The sequence below is a fragment of the Hordeum vulgare genome, chromosome 5H, assembly GCF_904849725.1.
Source record: "Hordeum vulgare subsp. vulgare chromosome 5H, MorexV3_pseudomolecules_assembly, whole genome shotgun sequence".
Classification (NCBI taxonomy): domain Eukaryota; kingdom Viridiplantae; phylum Streptophyta; class Magnoliopsida; order Poales; family Poaceae; genus Hordeum; species Hordeum vulgare.
In genome coordinates this window covers 529,889,369-529,903,774 of record NC_058522.1, presented here as the reverse complement: position 1 = coordinate 529,903,774, position 14,406 = coordinate 529,889,369, and the positions used below count along the sequence as shown (strand labels likewise).

The 14,406-nt window shown below is 42.5% G+C and overlaps 2 protein-coding genes across 2 annotated transcripts; one reads left to right on the top strand and one right to left on the bottom strand.

Moving 5' to 3' along the window:
• Positions 1 to 317: 317 nt before the first annotated feature.
• LOC123398598 (mavicyanin-like) lies at positions 318 to 1,171 on the top strand. Its single transcript, XM_045093053.1, has 2 exons — positions 318 to 611; positions 691 to 1,171. Exons 1-2 carry the CDS (start codon positions 578 to 580, stop codon positions 1,059 to 1,061), a joined length of 405 nt encoding a protein of 134 aa, XP_044948988.1. The 5' UTR covers positions 318 to 577; the 3' UTR covers positions 1,062 to 1,171.
• Positions 1,172 to 6,760: 5,589 nt separating this feature from the next.
• LOC123452315 (uncharacterized protein C630.12) lies at positions 6,761 to 13,308 on the bottom strand. The gene is made up of 13 exons (XM_045128958.1): positions 12,940 to 13,308; positions 12,653 to 12,691; positions 12,353 to 12,531; positions 11,776 to 11,911; positions 9,105 to 9,201; positions 8,854 to 8,916; positions 8,675 to 8,775; positions 8,396 to 8,430; positions 7,964 to 8,021; positions 7,822 to 7,896; positions 7,595 to 7,743; positions 7,233 to 7,493; positions 6,761 to 7,126 (listed from the first exon to the last, which is right to left on the bottom strand). The coding sequence occupies exons 1-13, from the start codon at positions 13,075 to 13,077 to the stop codon at positions 6,883 to 6,885; spliced, it is 1,575 nt and encodes a 524-aa protein (XP_044984893.1). The 5' UTR covers positions 13,078 to 13,308; the 3' UTR covers positions 6,761 to 6,882.
• Between the last annotated feature and the right edge of the window lie 1,098 nt (positions 13,309 to 14,406).

Below are 14,406 nucleotides of genomic sequence, written 5' to 3'. Positions count from 1 at the left end.
GCGGTGGAGGAATAGCCACATATTCCATCAATAACATCTAAATCATTTCTAGAAGGTCAGCCTCAGTATATTATATCTTCTCTTCACCAACGTCGATCTGTCTACAAGATAGATTGCTTTTCGTTTATATATCTACAACATACTCCCTCCATTCCTAAATATAAGTCTTTTTAAAGATTTCACTAAATAACTACATACGGAGTAAAATGAATGAATGTACATTCTAAAGTTTGTCTATATACATTCGTATGTAGTCTTTTTAATGAAATCTTTTCAAAGATTTATATTTAGAAATGGAGGGAGTATATATGATCTTTAGTTTGTCCTATATAGTCACAACCACAGCCACAGCCCATCCACGCTCCGCTCATCAGCACCTTTCGTTGGAAGCAAGCAACAGCACGCACCGGCGCCGCTCTCTGACTCGGAGGAGGGAACGATGGCCTGCCGGCAGACAGTGGTGGCCGCGCTGCTGCTGGCGGCGGTGCTGGCCGCGTGTGCGGCGACGCCGGCGACGGCGGGGCACAGGATCTACATCAACTGGCTGGCCCACGCCAACTACAATGACTGAGCCAAGATGCATGGGCCCTTCTCCAAGGGAGACTATCTCGGTACGCAGAAGGATTCGACGTTAATTTCTTTTTCTTCTCCGGCTGACCCGCTGGCTTCGTGTTCATCGTGCGCATGCAGTGTTCTACACGCCGGAGAAGAGGCTGGACGTGGTGGAGGTGGACGAGCGCGGCTTCGACAGGTGCGACCCCAGCAACCCCATCTACCGCTCCTCCGGCGGCCGTGACATCCCCATCCTGCTCAGCGAGGCCAAGGTCTACTACTTCATCTGCAGCGTCGGCAGGTACTGCCCCGACGGGATGCGCCTCGCCATCGAGGTCCGTGATACGCCGCGGACGCCGGCCTCCGCGCGCAACGACACGTCCGGCGCCGCGATGGTGGAGAGCGGCGTCGCCTCGCCGGCGCCTGGACCCCGAGCGAGCTCGGAGATCGAGGGAGAGGGGCGGGCAGGAGGAAGCGACTATTCTGTTCGTTTGGACCGGAGAATGTAACATTAAGGAAACATGGGGTCAAACTCATATGGACCAGATGATGTTATGAAAAAAATTAGACCAATTAAAAATAAGAGAAGAAATTAAAAGTGCAAAATGGATTGTTTTATGTTGCTAACTCATTTTGTGAGACAGAAAGATAATTTCAAAATGAATATGCAAACTGTTTCATCAGAGCAACAAATCCTCTATAGCACTAATGCTTAAAGAGTACATTTAATTCAGGTCTTGAATGGGGATTGGGCTACCTGATTTTGAACCAAACAACAACTTTTCAAAGCTATCTCATTCAATTTTCTTATACTATTCTCTATAACACTATGATCTTTAGTTTTAAAGAGGCCCCATTCAATTCAGGTCTTCAATTAAAAGTGGGTCATCCGATTTTGACTGGCTCAACAATTTTTGCAAGCTCTCTTATTTGAAAAAAAAATACACTATGCTTCCTATTTTTAAGACAATTGGGTCTTCAATTTAAAATTACATCACTCTATTTTGACCGGGTCAACAATTTTTTGTGGTGTTCTCCCATTTAATTCTTTTAATTCATCAATTGTGGTCCATGTTTTGGATTTGGTTTACGATTTTGATTGTGCCAACAGTTTTCCAAATCAATCAGCAGCAATTAGCATATAAAAACATATTAATTTCGTGCACCCTCCCACCACCTGAAAAAAAAGTGCCACCGTGTGATTATGCATCGATATAGTACATGCAGCAACCGATGCAAAAATGCCCCCACATAAATATAGATTGGTTAGGGCATAACATAGGATCACACCACGAAAGACCCATCAAATAATCACATTATAAATATAGATAAAAACACACACCGTCATCTCCCCCACCGGCAAATTATATATTCCATCAGTTTCAAAATATAAAGGCTATTAGGGCAAGAAGAAAAATACCGGCATCCACAATATTAAACATAAAAGTATGAAAATTCATTTCATGAAGAATCTTACCATATCAAATTGATATTATGGATTTTCATATATTTATCTACAAATTTGAGCAAACATAAAAGGTTTTAACTTTTAGAAACAGTGTACATCTTATGTTTTGAAACAAAGTGGGTATTTTTTTCTAACCTAACAACACCAACCGCGCAACATAGCACGCCCAACCCTTCTAGTATACACTATTCTTTCTAATATTTAAGGACTTACAATTAATTAAAATATTTAATTTAAAATTGGATCAATCCGATTTTGACTGGGTCAATAATTTCTTAAGGGCTCTCGCATTCAATTCTTTTTCATTTCCGGTGTTCCCATTTTGAAGCTCTTTTATTCAATTGAGGTATTACATTTTAGATTTAGTTGACGATTTTGATCGAGCCACCGAAATTTAGATTTGCTTTACGATTTTGAATGAGCCACCTAAAAAAAGAAATGTCGTCAGGCAATATTGTAGCATCATCTTAGTATATGCAGCCACTGATGCAGAAATTTTTTCATAAAAATATACGTTGGTTAGAGGATAATACATAACCACATCACAAAAGGACCAGCAAATTATAGCATTATAAATAATAATAATAATAATAATAATAATAATGATAATAATAATAATAATAATAAGAAGAAGAAGAAGAAGAAGAAGAAGAAGAAGAAGAAGAAGAAGAAGAAGAATAACACTCCATCATCTCCCTCACCCGCCAAAATAAATATTCAATCATTCCAAAATATAAACGGTATTAGTTTTTTACGAAGTCACATTCTTGTAACTCTGACCAAGTCCAGAGCAAAAAATATCAATATCCAAAATATTAAACAAAAAAATATGAAAATTCATTTCATGATAAATTTAATCATGCCGATTTAATATTATGAATTTTGATATATTTTCTACAAATTTAATCAAATCTAAAAGGTTTGAATTTTCAAAAAATAGTAATACGTCTTATATTTTAAAACAGAGCATGTATTTTTGAGAAATCCAACAATACCAACAACGCAACTAAGCACGTCGAACCCTTCAGTATAAGATGATAAGAGAAAAAAATGAGAGTGCATGGAAAAATATTTTGACACTTTTAATACATAGTTGAGACTTAAGAGTGCGCATGAAATACTTCACCTCTTTTATTAGAATGAAAATTATAAATTAACACCATTTTCAGAAATGTTTTTTGTGAGTAGCTCGTGAGAATGGTGGCCTATAGTTTACAAAATGAGTTATTTAGGAAGTGATAAAATGTTCTGTTTGAAAATGTTGAGTATCATGGTTATTTAAAAATATAGGATAGTGTAGATTTATTGTACCTTGTCTTGTATTTTAAAAGGTTATGTACTCTATATACTCAGCAATAAATATTAATTTCACTAATTCTCTCCTGTGATTCTCTTATGTGGTATCAGTCGTATCTCGATCTTAAACCCTGCCACCGCCATCGCTTCAACATCGCGTCGTCCCCGGAGAGGTCGATCTCTATGACCTCAATCGGGGACTGCACAACCCGTAGCTAGAGTTTGTCTGTCATCCTGTTGAGCGACTGTCGTAGAGTGTTTTCTGATCCATTAATTCGGGTTTTTCTCTCTTGCTAGTTGTTTGGTCATGTTTTTTTTTATTTTTATCTAAGACCAGTTTGCGTCGTCTACCGTTCGTCGACCCTCTCATGCTTCTACTCCGACTTCGACATCGACTACACCGGCCTCTTCCTCGACTTGGCAGGCCTCGTGCAACACGCAGCGGGCCGGAACGCCTACCTTCTGCGGGTCCATCTGCACATCGCTCTGCGTCGGCGTCGACACCTTGATCCGATCGCGATCCTCCACCAACAACCCGCCTCCATTCATCCCGGTTGCACGGCCGGCGGCCGTACTTCACGCAGGAAGACGTGTCTTCTGCACGACGTGCAACACACTAGCCCTCATGGCCCGGTTGTGTGTACGTATCGGATCAGCCTACCTGCCTTGTGTGGCTGAGTGGCTCCACTATCGGCCGAGCACCCACTCCGACCTCGCGAGCCATCGGATAGATCACCTGACCGCCAGCAATCCGCTTTATCTGCGTCGCACGACCAACCTGATCAATCGTTTGTCCACACCTCGGGGATTCTCATGAAGATCGTTACCGAGTATGCATGCCCCTTCATCGATCGAGCAACGGATTGCCGATGTGTTGTCCTTTCGGACCGCGGTGCGCCTCTCTAAGGTCTTCCCCACGATTGCACCGGCAGGCATGCTGCCGCTGGTCGCCCCTTTGGGACGTACTCCCTCCGTACCTAAATATAAGTCTTTGAAGATATTTCACTAGATGTCTACATACGGAACAAAATGAATGAATCTATACTCTAAAGTGTGTCTATATACATCCGTATGTAGTCCATTAGTTAAACCTTTAAAAAGACTTATATTTAGGAACGGAGGGAGTAGCAGGTAGCACACGGTCCACACCGCCGTCCAGAGGTCTTTCCCGTGCAGTAGCACTGACACGCGAGTTGTCGTTGTGTCGTCTCTTCGGGTCGTAGTATCACGGTACGCGGTCCATGCCGCCGCTCCGAGGTCTACCTCGCCATCGCAGCGACATGTGTGCTGTTGTTGCGTTGCCCCTTCGAGACGTAGCGTCATGACACGTGATCCACGTTGTCGTGTACGTGTGTTGACGTCTACTGTGATATGCACTGCACCGCCTCCCTAGGCACGGAATCTCCACCGTGCAAGCACGGTGTTTATCACATTGTTGGGTTCTTTCTGACCTACTTCGAGCACCATCGTCGCTCTTGTGCAAGCGACCAGCATGGCCATTTCGGGCTACCTCTGGCTCCGCCGTCACATCTTCGTCTTCGTACAACACCAGCTCATCACCAACATTGACGTTGTCTTCCGCGACCACATCGTCCATTCGGACAACCGTGGGCAACATTGTCATCTTTTACCCCACGTTGATTTGCGCCGCAACCATCGTTGAGTCCTCCTTTGTTGCTCCCTTCAACATGGCGTGCAGTTCGTGCTAGTCCCTATCTACGCATGCCCGGTGCTAGCAACACCGACGCGTGCCTTCGTCCACGACCCCGGGCTTGGCAAACCCAGTGTGACGCATCATCAACACCGGCTTCTTGGTTCACCATTATGTCCCTGGCTTCACGGTGTTTCCGTGCGTCGGCAGGTCGACAACGACGCCATCGACATTGGCCCCGACTCGACCTCGACCACGGCGTCCCTCGCACAGCTACCTCGACCCTGGCTACACCATCCCACGCTCTCGGCTACCTCAACATTGGCATAAAGGGCTACCGTCTTGCTTGAGCAACATCATCGGTTTTCACTCAAGCCATAATATCCGTGATGCATCGACCGTTATGACTATGGAGGGTGGGGGTCTTTGTCGGATGACAATCATCTGATTCTTTTCGAGTCCCATCATTTGTGTCGCTACCGTTTTGACACGAAGGGATCAATTCTAGATTGTCTATTATTCCAAGAAGGTCATACAATCTATATATATACGCCCACAAGGCTCACCAATAAACATCAACTCCACCAATTCTCCCATCTAATCCTCTTACAGAGAATATATATTTTTTTCTGAAAGAATCTGTAGCCACCGTGCAAAATGTTGATCTTTCGAACATCTTTTGTGTGCACATATTAGCTTGTACAGAAAACACTTTCTATGAGCAGATGTTCCTTTATTTCAAGAAAAATGTGATATCACAAATGCTCCTGAACAAATTTCCTCTCGACCCTAAAAATGGAGAAAATTGTTTTGAGGTCCAGATTAGGGCCTAGCTTGCAATTTTCTAAATCATTGTATCCCTAACATAATTATCATTTCTTATGAAAAATAGCCATGAAAACTGAAAAAGATTGGTCAGTCAAAAAACATATGTGGAAAGGCTGATTGGTTGTCATATAATCCACCATAATGTGAAACCAATATGGAACTTGTTGATTTCTGTCCGTTTCCTCTAGAGAAGGACAAAAAAAAATGGAGTCGGGGTTGGATCCAAGACAGCGCCACACACGGGCTAGCCTAGGCTGCGGCCTGACCTTGTGGATAGGTCCGCCCATTTGACTATCCTAGTGCGAAAAGAAGATCCGGAGGAACAGTGATTTTGAATTTTTCACCCTTTTGCCTTATGATTCGTAGTGGACTTGATTTTATCAAAGATGATGAAAACGTAAACTCACAACCATTTATGCTATGGAGAGACTGTTTTGTCTTTTGTGTCGAAGCTATTTATAAATCACATGTAAACAAAATGATGTCCTAAAAATGGGTCCAAATCAAAAGTGGAAAAGCCCTCAAAAAATCAAAAGTGAAAAGATATGGCAGACATGGGAGAACTAGCAAGGGCCTGAGTATTCGCCATCCTACAGCAGCAGCTTGGGGACAAAGTTGTCTCCCAACCGGAGGTGAATATCACGACAAAGAAACATTAGGTGGACGCAATCGCTGGCAAGGCTGACAAGAAGCATGGAAAGAAAGGTCGGTTATTTGGATCACACCCAGGCAAACCGTGTCAAAACCAGGCACGCCAAACGATTTCGCCGTCACAATCTCAGCAACGAACTGGTGCAAAAGATGAACTGAGCGACCAATAAATTGAGTTCGATCCAAATCGTATGCCGCTGGTGGCCGATGGGTAAACCTGAACATGTGAAGCAGAGAGATGCTCTCCTGAATTCGACCTGGTGTGCTGTGCTGCCTTAGGGTTCAGGAACGCAACAAAAACATGACGCAGAGAGTGGCAGTGATCAATTATTCGATGCACATTTTGGCGCTTCATATAGGCTTTGCAAGAGCAGATCCAGCGTATAATAGTCTACGAGTAAATCGCAGCAAGGGGGCTAAGGCTATGAGAAGCTACTCAACGGTCGACCCAATCCTTGAACAGAAGCATCATGTATAGAGGAACATTCAGCACGGCAATAACGGCAACCGACTGAACGACACGGAACAGCCTCTGGAGGGCCGTCCTTATTTTCCATTTGCTCGGGCGAGGCGCCTTCCCTCCATCTTCTGGCGCTGTTTCAGATCCCATCTCAACGTGAACAGATGAATCAGGTTCCGGTTGGTGCTTTCTTGCAGTTGGCCTTGCCACAACATTTCCTCTGCCATGAATATTAGAGATATTTCAGTTAGTATAGCAGAAGCACCAGGCAACTTTCCGTTCGGCAAAGTACCTAAAAGCATCACTCAAAATAAAAATACGCGTACCGTCCTGTGGTTCTGGAGTCTGAGTTAGCGGTGGGGGGGCTTGTGGCTGCCTTTTTAACCAGGTGCATGGATCCCTCTGCATCCCAAACCATTTCATAGTCGCCATCTTCCGCATCATCTTTTTCTTTGCTTCTTGGAAACATGTCAGCACCGGCCGACCTCATGAAGCTCACAAATGCATTCACGTAAGGAAGAGAGCTTAGACCATTTGTTGGCCAAAACATCAACAGAAGGACGGTAACCACAAACTGAAAGATATACCTGCAGAAATAGCAGACACAAACAAACTTGTCAGGCAATTCAGTTGTACATCTATTGCAATATAAGCAAAAGAATCAGCAGGTACATGATAGAAGCATTACCAGATATAAATATGAGTTTGTTTAGGCAGGAAGCAAAGATTCGTCAGAACCTCCTGACTAGAATCAGTTGAATTTCGGGGCCCAGCAGATAGCAGCATAAAAGATGGATAGAGATTTCCCTGCTGCCAGCTTATTGTCCCAAGGGTGTGCTGTTGTGGCATTAACAGCGCCATTAGATGTAATGCGAGGAACATGCAGCAACAAGATAACTTATTTATTTTTGTTACCTCTGTTACTGGCCCAAAAGGAGTGGAGTGGGCAACTGTGCACTGGTCGTGGTCATGCCCTGAGAGCACAAGAATCTGCAGACCAGTCAAGATATTTTCAGATGTGACTCAAAAATCTCCAGAAATTGCAAAACAAGCTTACCGGCTTCAGCAACCCTAGCAAAAGATCAGAAGTCTGTTTGCTTAGATAATTCTGATACCTGCGTAAAAATAAACTTATGTTAATTGTATATGGCTTTGCCCTATGTTAACATATGGAGAAACTTCGGTTAGGCAGCTATTTGGACTGGTTTAACCAAAAGTAATTTTCAAGAGAACACGTAGGGAAACACTCAACCAAGAAATTTGAAAGAACTTTGGGTGCACAGCTAATCACATTAGCAATTCTTTTACCAAGAAGAATATCGACAAGGAGTTCCCAAAACAAACTAATACTTGAGAGAGTTCAGTGACATATACTTGAGAGAGTCCAGAGAGAGTTCAATGATCCTAAGTTTACCAGTCAAATTATTACAATGTTTACATGCTATGTTAGTCAAAAGCAGGAAACAACAATACTTGAGGAAGGACATACTTGATTCCTTGGTCCATAGCAGCACTATATATCCTCTGGAAATGGAAGAGAATAGAATCAATCAGCTTGAAAAATATGTGGTTGGTCGAATTGCTTGCAGAAATTCAAACACAAACGCGTTGCAACTTGCAGAATAAATTAGTGGATAGACTGGGGCACTGAAGCTACATATGAAACAGACTTATCTTCATTGTATATGAACAAAAAATCATAGAGAAGGTATAGAAATTCCTTTTTACTTTTAATTAGCAGAGGAAAAACACTTTTGAGAGAACATACCTGATTTATAGCAGGTGAAGAACGATGTGGGCCACACGGAGTATTGTCAGGTCGGTACAGGGGAATGTGCGTTAGTAGAATTTTTGGATTTGATTCATTGCCTTAAAGAAGATGTAAAAATAGTCAATTATCTGATAGTAACTGTAACACTATGCATAATCGTCTATTCAGTGCCATACCAGCTGATAGTGTTTTGATGAACTCCCAAGAAGAGGATCTTTCTTTGCTCTGTTTGGCTCCTCCTGAACAGATACTAACAGTTCTTTAGCTATACAAAGCAGAAGAGTGAAAGGAAACTACAAAACAATTTACTCTTATTCAGAAACCAAAATCTGGATTCTATTGCACTACTGATGTACGATTCCTTTGTAGTGCAGTTCACTGTAGCACACACTGTACAATGTAAAACTTTGGAGGCATTGTAGCATACCATCAAGAGTTTGAGCATCAACAACAACAAAGTCCACCTTCCCAGACAAAAAATGGAAGTTTCTTGGTCCAAATTCTTTTTCATATCGACTGATAACCTACAAGAAAAGAGTAGCAAACTTGTACGTTGTAGTGCGTCACCAATTTATGTTCTCATATATTCTATGCAACCACAGTAATATTACTACATAAATTTGAGGAAAAAACTGTAGGCCCAAGATATAATATTATTAATATAGAAACAACATTTACAAGAGACAGAGATCGGAAATGTACAGACGACTATTTACAAGCCAGCAATCTAGGCAAACCGAAGTTTATGAAAGAGAGCCCGCGTAGTTTCAAAGAAAATTCACATACTACTACTTAAATCCAAAAGATAAAAAGTGGGACTTCTTTTTAATAGAGATGAACCCAAGACTAAGGCTAGGGACATTCTCAAAAGTTTGAGCATTCCATTGTTTCCAAATGTGCCATGTTTGACATGATGAAAATATCCATGAAGGTCGTTTTGAAAAGTATTACGCCCATGAATCATTTTCGACTCTAGAATTGTAACTGTCACCCCCACTATAAGTCACCCTTATGCTCGCAGTCAAGGCTGAAAGGCAATCAAAGAATAGGTGAACTCACTTTTCATGCGTGCCATTGTTGCTAATAGCGCAGAAAGAGTCTTTCAATATGTCGATGTTTCCTTTGGATGAGTACATCTCGGATGTTTAAATGAGCATTCAGAAATGTGTTGTTGCGAACGATGCAAGAAGAGTCTACAAAAATGTTGATATTCTTCAGATGAGGATGTCTCTGGTGTTAGACGATCACTTAAGTAACAAAGAAAAAACTTCCAGCTTCAGAATGCACTTGCATTTCCATATCATCGCAGGTAGGGGGTCGGCTGAGTTGCAAAAGATATGCGCCTTTGCCAGACTTTCCAATTGGTATTTCTTGAAGCTTGTCAAGCTTCTTCATAACTATAAATATCAGGTGGAAAGTATTGTATACAAAATATGTTTATCTGTAATTTCAGTCAAGACATGTGGTCTGTAAACCTAAATTTGAGAAATAATTCCAAGTCAAATGGGGCAGGCTAAGTGTTTCGAAAAGTACGCTCATAGCATTTCTTGAAGCTCGTCAATCTACTATATCAGGTCGAATATATTGTATATCAAATCTGTTTATCTATGTAGTTCCAGTTATGGATGTGGACAGTAAATCCAAATTTGACAAATAATTGGAAGTTTAAAAAAGCAAAAAAAATATTTCAAATGTAAATGCCTTTAAGTAATTATACAGCAAAGACACTAAGAGCAGAGAGCACAAACATGAATAGGGTGCAATAGCATGTTATTGTTATGAACACCAATTCAACAAGACCAGAAACCCACCAAGAGCAATTACTGGAAAATGAAGATCTAATACCACAAGCTCACAACTCCTATCAAACTAAAAAAAATCCGGATGATTGGCTATGTCCTTGATGAGAGCGCAAATTCATGCCAAAAATCAGTGAAAGCAAAAGGTTGCACCACGTCTGGAAGGATGTGGGTAACCAAAAAATGAGAACAGTGTGAAAATAATCTTCATCTTGAGGTGGGCTAGTTTTATCTAGAGGTATATCAGTGCACGGCTTGTTACGGGGCTATCCGGTAAAAGAACATCATAACCATGCATTGATAACCTGAGTAAATTACACAAAACCACAATAGTGTGGGTACTTGTAATCCCTCTGTGCACGCACAGGGAACACGCACACACACACATGAACCGTGAAACAGCTAAAATTCTTCACGGTTGCCTGATTATTTTCCTTGTTCAAAGCAGCGATCTAAGGCTCTTTATTTAAGCTGTTGTTTATGCTCTGTAGCACTGCCACCAAAATACGAATATGTATATGTCTCTAAAAGTAAGAACAAACAACATGAACTTACTTTGCCAATCCCCGATATGAAAACAGATTCAATTCATGATTTGTTTAATTTATTTCTGTTGTGTACTAGGGCCAAGGAGAGGCTCTCACCCCTGGAGGGAAGATAGAATAACTTTTCTTCTAATTCTTGCTTGCTCATTCCTCATATGGGGTCCTCCTTATGTAGGGGGCTAGAAATCCAATGAATCTAAGTAACAAATCATAGATCTTATCACTAATTAGATTAAGGCCAAGGCTAAAAGATATCTTCCTAGTTTTACAGATAGACTACCTAACGTAGAGATTGGGGACCGCGTCCCATAAATGGAAGCTTCCATGGTGGGGCTATGTGCTTCCGTACATAACATCACACCCCTTCTTGGCATGCAGCTCATCCTTGAGCTGCTAGGAGGTGGCCACGTTTACAGTCCAAGGAAGCACCAAACTGAAGACATTACATGACGTAGCTGCACCTTGTAGTAAACACAATAAAGTGGACAACGAGTCGGGAAAGAAGGCATCCCTCAATAATTTTGGGAGACATGCAGCGCACCAAAACTTCCGTTCAGCAGCTTGGGGAAAAAAGTTGGAATTTTCACATCGGAGAATTGAATTCGTGAACAAGGCAGAGAATTATTAGCTGGCAATGGCAAGCAGCTCATCCATGGAAACAATATTTTTATAAAGGGAACAACGGCTTCAGATTTGAGAAAAATGTAAATATACAAATGGAAATCATGAGAAGGAGGCAATGATAATCAATCACCTTTGGATGAACCGAATGAAATGCTGAGTAACCAATATCATGATTTCCTGAGAGATAGTAGATTGGTACGTGTGGATTTGTTCTTTGTTCGCTCATGCTGAATATATGCTTAAATCGAAATAGAGAATCCTGCCACCTGAAAGGTTTTTAACATAAATTAGGAAAGAAAAAAAAAAGATAAAGTGGAACCTAGAACCTTTTGATGATTGTGTGGGAAATATGGCATGACTTGTAAACCACAATGGCAACAGCAACGGTAAAGTGGTAAAAACAATGAACCAGAAAGCAGAGAATGAGGACTGGAGGTTTATATTTATTCATTTATGAGAAGAAGCAATAAGGACACTTAAGATGAAATATAATGATCACAGATATAGGACCAATAAGGTGTCTTGCAAATTTATTTTCCTGTTGATATATCTTATTGCATATTCAGTCGTATCAGTTTATATAACACCATCATCCTCTAAAGCACATTCGAACAAACAAACAATTGTGGTTTCTAACCAACAAGGCACGGAACAACTTGTTGCATCATTTACAGAAGGCAAAAAAGAATTCAGCACGCGTGCCTTACTCTTCATCCGAAATATATGCGCCCCCATCAAAATAGTCACCGAGAAATAAGACGACATCAGGCTTGAATGGCAATACCACAGACTGGAAGGATCTTCTCATGTTCAAATCTGTGAAGAACTCTGCAGCTTGCAGCGCAAGTGACCCTCGTGGTAGACTAAGGGAGGTGCTGTCCATAAGCTACAAGGGAAAACCTTTTAGAAGGGACTAACATATAACCGAATATATTTTGTACCATGTACTACTTTGGGTTTATCGGCACAATTACATTACATGATGTAATGTTAGCAGGGAAACTGACCTGTGGATCAGCAATGACGGCAACCTTGACATGGTTACTCTGCCCAACAAACGGAATACGATAATAATAAGGTAAAGCTGCAAACTTTGGGCTGGTGTCAAATAATAAGCGGTAGAAATGGAAGTTTCACTGCCTAGCATGACTTGGACGAGATGAAGGCCGAATTAGCATTTTCGTCGGGATCGGGAGGGCTCCAAGCTGCTATAGATGCTCTTACCCCGTCCCAATCCAGACTGTCAAAAAAGCAACTGAATGTCCAGACCGAATCGACGGCATTTATTACTGACCGGCGATGGGGAGGAAGAGGATGCGGATGGCCAAGAGCAGGAGAGGTGGGCGGCCCAGTAGGTGCCCATCTCGCCGTAGAGCAGCGCGGCCGCCCACGCCGCGCACAGCAGCAGAGTCAGCTGCGTCGCGCTCTGCATCGTGCCCCGGCGAGGCGGCTTACTGCACCACAGCCCACGGCAGAGGGGGGCAGCGCCGGTGCAATCGAGATCTAAAGATCCAACCTCCGGCCCTGTGAGACCCCAGCAGGGATCCCGCGGCAGCAATGGCGATTCTAGGGTTCTAAGGAGGAATTGGGGTGAGTTGGTATAGAAGGGCCGAGAGAAAGGGAGAGAAGACGTGAGATGCGGGCGTCAACTCTCTCGTTCGATAATTCTGCCGATGTCAAACTCGCACGCTAGTTTTGAGAATATCACACGAATAGTCCTTGAACTTGCTAACGTTTTTCTTCTTCTTTTTTGACAATCTTGCAAAGCTTTATTACTGCATCATAATGTTTATACAGGAATAAAAGAGAGATTACTAGGGTTGCCTAACCAAACATGACAACTAACACCCAGCCTTAAGACATTTTCGTTAAATTGTGAGCCTCGAAGTTCGAGCTCCTGTACTCATGTGCGTAACTAAAGAACGAGAAAAGAGAGCTATGTTCTATATCTCATACACGATTGCACCATATCTAATAGGATTTTTGTTCTTGATATCATCAATTACCACCTTACAGTGTGATGCTATATGTATCCTCTCATAATTAAGATCTTCCGCGCTAGAGCCTCACGAAAGGCAAATGCCTCAAGTGTAGATGGATCATTAATCCCTCTGAACATAATTGTCGAAGCTCCCTAGAAAGAGCCATCCATTCCCCTGCATATCGCTGATGCCATCCCTCGGCCCCTATTGTTTCCCATCGCCGCATCCACATTGATCTTGAAGCGGTTTTCCGGTGGCCGGATCCAACCTCGAAGGTCGGGGCACTGCAATCACCGCGGGGCTTCGTCGCTGTTCAACCAATACATTTAGTTCAGAAATATAGCTTTGGATGAATTGGTGAGTAGCCTAGGGGCTCTGGAAAATGCCCGCATAATCGCCTTCATCCTTGTTCTCCACACAACCCACAAAGTAACCACCAAGAGGATATATTGTGTTTGCGATAAGCTTTCATGCAACGGGAGGAGCCAATCTTTAGCATTAGGACCATCGAGTTGGCTCATTTTGTCCACAAGGTCCTCACCAGACAAGGCCCAAATGCACCTGGACATGGTGCACTCCAAGAGAGCATGTCTCCATGAATCTTCGCACCCACACAATGCACACGAGTGGGTTGTAGCCATGTTGCGGTGATGCAGCAGATCAGCAGCTCGCATTGAGTTCCTTGCCAATCTCCATAAGAAAACCTTGAGCTTTGAAGGAACCTTTGTATTACATAGTGCAGTTCAAGACATTGCTACTCGCCGCCCCATCAGATGCGC